Source organism: Cyanistes caeruleus, chromosome 3 (assembly GCF_971803275.1).
Source record: "Cyanistes caeruleus chromosome 3, bCyaCae1.hap1.1, whole genome shotgun sequence".
In the NCBI taxonomy this organism is placed as follows: domain Eukaryota; kingdom Metazoa; phylum Chordata; class Aves; order Passeriformes; family Paridae; genus Cyanistes; species Cyanistes caeruleus.
Genome location: NC_141703.1, coordinates 109,414,413 through 109,421,848, shown reverse-complemented (window position 1 = coordinate 109,421,848; position 7,436 = coordinate 109,414,413). Strand labels below are relative to the sequence as shown.

General features: G+C 47.3%; 2 protein-coding genes across 2 annotated transcripts in view; one reads left to right on the top strand and one right to left on the bottom strand.

The window, feature by feature from the left end:
- Nucleotides 1–7,436, top strand: part of LOC147654432 (uncharacterized) — a 749,593-nt gene that overhangs the window by 504,525 nt on the left and 237,632 nt on the right. The window lies entirely within an intron of this gene.
- Nucleotides 211–7,435, bottom strand: TIMMDC1 (translocase of inner mitochondrial membrane domain containing 1). The gene is made up of 7 exons (XM_086884153.1): nucleotides 7,223–7,435; nucleotides 6,946–7,111; nucleotides 5,595–5,683; nucleotides 3,511–3,578; nucleotides 2,567–2,645; nucleotides 1,438–1,548; nucleotides 211–1,042 (listed from the first exon to the last, which is right to left on the bottom strand). Exons 1-7 carry the CDS (start codon nucleotides 7,315–7,317, stop codon nucleotides 943–945), a joined length of 708 nt encoding a protein of 235 aa, XP_086740279.1. The 5' UTR covers nucleotides 7,318–7,435; the 3' UTR covers nucleotides 211–942.

The window sequence follows — 7,436 nt, the reverse complement described above, 5'->3', positions numbered from 1 at the left end:
CAGCTCTGACTTAACAGTTAATCTCTGCAACAAAATAATAGAGCTGACACTCTCGTGGCTCTTGCCTTTGTTACTGCCTGGGTAGAGGAATGTCTGGTGGGATCTCAGAGCTCTTCTCAAGGAATGTCACTCAAGGATGCTCCTCTAGTACCAACACTACTAGCATAAAGTACCTGCTGTACTGATATAAAGAGCTTATGGACACAGTCACCACTGCTGGATGGCTTTATTGTCTTAAACCACATTTCCCCCAAAGGAAATCCCCTGATTTCCAACTTGCAAATGAAATTAGAGGCCTTTTCATTATTAAAACTGTCCACAGTGCCAAGTCTTCCACCATCAACACCAGAAATAAGTTATGTTTTCTGTGGCTCCCTCAGGCTTCTGTTGAGGAATCCAAAACATGCCTTTTTCAGGGTATTCCCATATAATTTCCAGCTCCTCCATACTTCCTCCACACTGACTGCAAAATACCCCAAATACTCTAGGAGCCAAGTAAGAAACTACCATCAGCAAGTTCTTTAAGCACTGTCTGAAGAACAGCTTTCAGCAGGGCATAATTAACTTTTGGAATCAGGGGACTTTTAGCACACAAACCATTTATAGGCTCTTTTATCTTGAGTATTTCTACATCACTAGTGGTTTGGACATTTCCAGCAGTGAAATGGGTCCTAGATGAGGCTCTGGAGCCTCCACTTCCTGCCAAAGCTAGGTGACTTTTTCTGTTCTGTAAAGTCTGTGCTTCCACCTTCTCAGGTGGAACAGGTTTGGCACTTCCAAGCTCTTTGTGCAGCGATATCCATCTCTCTACAATGTTTTCAGCAAAACACTTTTTCACAGGATACAACTGCATTCACAACTCCCATGATCCTTTGACTGAAGGCTTTTACAAGCAGGATCAAAATGCTGTGTAGCTTCTTACAACAGAGATCTGGGAAAGACTCAGTAACTCTTCAATTCTCTTGCTCTCTCCGTCTCTGGTCTTCCCTGGGCATTGTTTTCTGTTTTGCCTAAGATTTCAGTCATACTGAGCCTGGATTCCCTAAAGAAGAGAAGAAAGAGTGCAAAGCAATTTTATGCCTGTATCCTCCAGACAGAGACATCACTGCAGAATCCAAGCTCTTGAAAATTTCTCCTAGAATTAGTGAGTAAGTTTCAGTAATTCACATGACCATTGTCATGACCTTTCTTCCCCCAAGCCTTCAGCTATCCTTCTTTTCCTCTCTTTAATAGGGATGGAAAGAAGGCAGCAGTGAAGGAAAGACTGGGAAGACTAAATCTGCATTTCTAAGACTGGTATGTGAACACCACCAACAACCAAGAGAAGAACTGAGGTTTAGAAAGCCTAGTGTGTCGTGGTTTCTCTAAATGTTTGAACACACAGCCCCAGACACCCTCCTCCAGTCCATGACTGGAAGGGGCAGAGCTGTTCCTCACCACTCTGACAGCTTCTGTTCGTACAGCTCCCTGCGCTCACGATTCCTCTTCTCCTGCAGGGTCTCACCAGCCAAGCCATACATTGCTATTAGGAGGCCTCCTGCAGGAACCCTGAAGGAGGAAGCAGAGATGTCAGCAGTCATCCAGGGGACACACAACAGCAATAACTCTCTGGCATCAGCAGAAGGAGCATGCAGGGGCCACATGCCTCATGAGGGGAGCGTCACATTCCCCAAAAATCACATCACACCACAGACTAAGGTACTCCTGTTCTACTGTCACCCACCAACCACAGCCTCTCTTCAGCTGTGACTCACTGGAGCCCCTGTGATAACATACTTTGAATTTACTCATTGACATGCACACATAGGACAAAGGGGTGAAAGCATTTGTGGTGCTCTATGAAGAACCCATAGGACACCTAAACCATATTTCAGACAGGGACACCCCTGCTCAGCTTCCATCCAGCTCTGGAAGTACTTGTGTTTTCACAGGTAAAGCTCCCTAGGCTGCTTCCAGGCATGCCCACAGCTCACACCATCCTGATGGTGCAAAGCAGCATAAATAAAGCTCATTCTTCTTCAGGTAGGATCCCCAGATTCACTTATGGGGATATGTACAGGTCAGCACTTTGAGAAGAAATCCCAGTCCTGCTTGAAAAGTCAGATTTCTCCTGAGTTAGAGGTGATTGTCCAGAAGCACAGAGGCTCTGAGAGAGAACCATGGGTTCCTCCATGCCCCAGGGAATTTTAGGAGACTCATGGCTGCAAAACACACATGAAGACATGTGTCACCTTACAGCCCAGCCATGCAGCTACTCCCTCAGTGTTTCCTAATAGCTGCTGCTTCACATTTTAGCATTGGTGGAGCCTATGTTGTTCCCTCTAGTAAGTAAACAACAGCAAATAAGATGCTCTACTGAGAGCACTGAGCTCTCACTACTGGGAGCAGCAAAACACAAAACAAGAAACAAAGAAGAAAAGAAAAGCTGTTTAAAGGTTGGAAGAAAAGTGATCATCATGAGGTCCCAAGAGAGATACAGAAAATCCCTCCAGGCAGGAGAGGAAGGGAAGCTCTTGTAGCCCCATCCATGATCCCAGGCTCGGTGTGTGCAGCAGTCACAACTCACCCAAATGCCGTTCCAAACACGATGCCGCCCGCCAGGCCCTGCAGGCCCAAGTGCATTCTGAACAGGGCTCCTGTGAAGGCTAAAAAAAGAACAAACCCACTGAAACTAGAAATAGCCCCGCCACAGACATCTCATATCAACACAGGGAGCTGCTTTGCTGCATTTCTCTTCTCCATGAGCTGACATCTGCTTTTAACAGAGCAGAAACCAAGTGCCATGGCCAGTGGGACAGACCCTCACCACACAGTCGCCATGGCCTCTGCACTGAAACATTGCACAAAGTTCCTTCTGCTTCAGAAAAACTGACAAAGTTTTTCCTGTACCACACAAGCATCTATAAAAGTAAAACCAAGCTCTCTCTAGGCTGGAGCATGAGATCCTCACTCTTTTTTCTGTTTGACAACAGCTAATAATAGTAGCTGCCATGTAAGGCAGAAAGATCAGTAAAAAGTGTATCCAACTGTAAGGGCAGTAAAGCCTGTAAAACTGAACAAGCAGATCACTTACCCAGAGCCCTGTTGCCAAAAGTGGGCATGCACAATTTAGCATGAAAAGGACAGCCTATAAACAGTGTGCTGAATTGTTACCATGAGTGGAAATAAAAGATGCTTTCCCTGTTAAATAAATGCTTATGAGAACAGGTTATGCACCAAGGGTTGCCTTAACCCCACACAAGCATTTTTCACTTTTTTCAAAATACCCCAGCAAGTATCCTGAAGATGAACTGATAACCACAAAACTCCCAATGGTTTCAGCAGTGCATCAATATCTCTTACAAATAAAGGCACGCAGCAGGCAAACAACAGAGCAAAGTCAGTAGAACAAGAAGCAAAACCCAAGAGCACAGAAGCTGCTCAAGCCCAAGGGATGTGGATACTTGCTTATGCTTTTCTGCTACGACCCTTGCTTCCAACCAGAAGCATACAAGGTAACAGCACTCTTACCTCCTGCTGCAGCAAAATTACTGATGGTTGTTTTATTGCGGTATGCTGACAGGCCCGTGCTCACCATGCTGCAAAGGTAAGGCACAGAAGTCAGAAGCTGCACGTGGAAAAAGAGAGGTATCAAAACACAGCCTGGAATAAAGCTGGATTTCATTAAGCCAGCCCTCAGGCTGCCTCTAACTGCCTGGCTGCCCGTCTGTTCAGAGCACACACATGCCAGCCACGCTTCTGTGACTTTACTGCGGGCAGCTGCAGAGACACAGGCCAGGGAGTATCAGAGTTCTTGAACTGGATCTGAGATACTCCTCCTTTTTTTTTTAATCAAAGATTTTTCTTTCCCATCATAGAATCAGAATGGTTTAGGCTGGCAGTGATGTTAAAGATCACCCAGTTCCAAGCCCTCACTGCAGGCAGGGGCACCTTCCACTGGACCAGATGCTCAGAGCTCCATTCAGCCTGGTCTTGAATACCTCCAGGGATGGGGCATCCACAGCTTCTCAGAACTACCTGTTCTAGTGCCTAGGAACATATAGTCAGTCAAGGATAAAAGAATTTGAGCAATGAAAAAGTCCTATCAGTCAGACTGGATGCAGGACAATTTACTTCAGAAGCTGATCCATGTGTCAGTAAAATCTTGCCTTATAAACAGTCGCCAGTAAACAGCCTAAGTCACACTTGTGACATCAGCAGGGTCATCTACTCTTGTGGCACCAGATTTCTCTCTGGGGTAGGTAAACCACCTCCTCCTAAAACATCAGCTAAGCCCCAAAGTGCTTATTCTCAGTTCAGCAGCCACATACTCCCCAGCCTCCTGCATTACAATGACAAGCCAACAGCAATCCTCTTCTCCTTCCCAACACAGATAAACCCAAACAATTTGGGTTTTAATTGTGAAACTTAAAGTTTTCACAACTGCAGGATGAAGTTTTCAACTTGGGCTTTACAGAAATCATGTTGAGCAGCAAATAGCTTTGTTCAGAACCTTTTCCAAAGGGCTGGTGAAAAAGGGGCTGATCTGACTGCAGGAGAGACACCTGGTGGAAGATGACGAGGTTACATGTCAAATCCAAAGAAATCCGGGAAAACTCAAAGAAATCAAAAGCTCCAGGAGAGAAAGCAGACAGCATGCTAACTAAGCCTAAAAGCAGATACTAAACTAAAGGAAGCCAGAGCAAAAAAACAAGAGACAGTGAAGAAGTTCAGAAAAGAACAAAAAAATTAGGGAGACAGAAATATAAAATAATTCCAGTCAATACTGTGGGATCTTAAAAGCAGGACAACTTAAACAGAACATACCTGCAGAGAGAATCAATGTAGGTTTAAATTTATAAATTTACTAATTTGAACAACAGAGAAGGAGGTATTTCTAGTTTAAAAGGCCATGCTTAGTTTGATGTTCTATTGCCATGAGTGCACTGAAACAGCCAAGGAAGTAAATCAGGGAAGCAGAACACTCTCTGCATTGGTGCTGTGCGTGTAGGAAAAATCTGAAGGCTTAAACAGGTACACAGAACTGTTAGGTCTGATATTCAGCTCAAGAACAAGGGAATCCTCTGCAAGTGTCTGAGGACGAGAACAAAGATTTGTGAGTAACAGCAGTGGATACAAAGTAGGAGTAGTGACAATTGTGAGCATATACAAACTAGGAGTAATGAGACATAGCAGAAAGGACAAAAATCAGTGTGGGTTAGAAAACACTTCCTGAAACTGCCAACAAGCTTCAACACTCCCTCAGAGAAAAAGCACAAAAAGAGATGAAGCAAAAGCAGAAAGCAGCTGTCAAGAAACGGAAGAACAGTATTCAGGTCAGTAACACCAGGAATTAGATGTACAATCAGGGCTTTTCCACATTTAGCCTTTGTGTTGATTCATTAGTAGATGAGCATTCTGGGGCAATTCTAAAAGGTTAAAACTTCTCCACGCTCCTGGCTGATCAACCAGACTCACGTTAAGGCAACACCAGGAGCCTCAATCAATCACCAGAGCTGTGGGCACTGCTGGCACGGAAAGCTCTTGGCCACTGGTGCTGAAGGACAAGCACAAGGCAGCTGTGCTCCCTCCGCCATCAGGAAACAAACACTCACTTGAATATCATGGTGAAAGCCGCGACCCTCCAGCTCCAGCGCCAGCCGTAGCGGATGAAACTGCGGAGACCAGCACGGTGTGCGGATTGCTGAGGGGACAGAGAGGACATGGCACAGGTCACAGCCCCCTCCTCCTGCCAGCACGCTGCAAGCCAGCTCATGGGACTGATGTCCCTTGGGACCCCAACTCTGATCAAGCCTGACACTTTTGGAGGAAAAGCTGCTCCCAGCCACCAACAGGAGAACCAAGAATCGATTCCAGTTTGGAATGTCAACTGGTCCTTCTAATCCTGATGCTGAAAGACATCTGGATGGACTGGAAGGGCTTTTTGAGGACAGTACAGAAAAGCATCTATGGAGAAGACAGAAAAACTAGAAACTACTTCATTTTATGAGTTCACAAATATTAATAAATAATAACCATCAATAAATAATAGTCAGTAAATAATAACCCTCTACATTAAATATTAAGATACCATCAAGCTCTGCCGTTTAACACTGGCTCTTAAAAGTTTGAGGTTTTTTTAAAATATGTGATAAACAGAAGCTTCACAAAAAATTAAAAATGTTGCAGTTATTACCATGAAAGTAAGTAAATTTTCTCTTCCAGTTTTTGTGGTGTAGGTGCTTAGCCTGGGTTCAGATATACCAGAGTCACCAGAGCGAAGCCAGGCAGTGGTAATTAACCAGTCACCACATGAGAGGCCAAATCTAATTTTAGGTGATGCAAAATTTACATCATGCAGATTTTTAAAGGAGTTTCCTTCCTCATAATCCAGGTAACCAACACTTTAATTGAATAACAAACACCTGGAAGTTCAAATACGTCTATAAAATGTCACAAATGTTCTTTGTTGTGCAGTTGTTGTAAGAGAATTTTAAATGGTCCAAAAATGACTCACATTAATAAGACAAGAGTACAATCACAGTCTGATACTATGAAGTCTCCTGTCAGCACACTAAAATTTAAAATTTCGAGACATACTAATCAGCCATTTAACAGACCGGTAAAACTTTGTTACCAGCTTTCTGTCTAACGAAGGACACTTGTCTGAAGCTAATCGCGTGCAATTTTGGTAATGGGGTGCGCTAATTCCCGCAGCCGCCGACCGGCCCGGCTGCACGCACTCGCACACACCCAGCGAACTTTCTGTACCCAAGCCGGGCTAACACACGCCTCCCACGAACACGAGGCCACGCGGCCTCCTGCGGGCTCCGGTGTCACCTCACACCGCGCCTCCAAGGGCAACTTCCACCGCCGGAGCCTTCCCAAGGCCGCGGCCTCCCGGGGACGCTGCGGGCCCCGGGGCGGGCGGTGCCCGGCGCTCCCCCGCGCACCCCGGGCCCGTACCACGGCATCGGCGCGGTTCTGGAAGATCTCGCCGTGGCTGCTCTCGATGAAGGCCTTGCGGGCGCTGATGAAGGCGGGCAGCCCCCCGTAGAGCCAGCCCACCAGCCCTGCCGTGAACGCCGACTTGGCGATGTTCACCGTCTCCTCCGGGAACTGCTGCTGCTCGCTGCAAGGCAAGGGCAGCCGTGGGCGCGGGGTCGGCACGGCGGGACCGCCACCACACAGCCCCGCAGAGCCCACCCCGGCCCAGCCCACCCGAACCCGGCCCGGCGCTCACTCTCGCCGCCAGAGCTCGCTGAGCCGCTCCCAGCCCGTCTGCGGCAGCGGTGAGGGGCGGCCCGCCACCACCTGAGCGCCGGGGAGCTCCGCCATGGCCGGCCCGGCGGCAGCTGCGGCAGCGCCCCCTGCGGTCCGGCGGGGCACCGCTCGGCTCGGCTCGGAACCGCTCGGCTCGGAACAGCTCGGCTCGGAACCGCTCGGCTCGGCTCGGA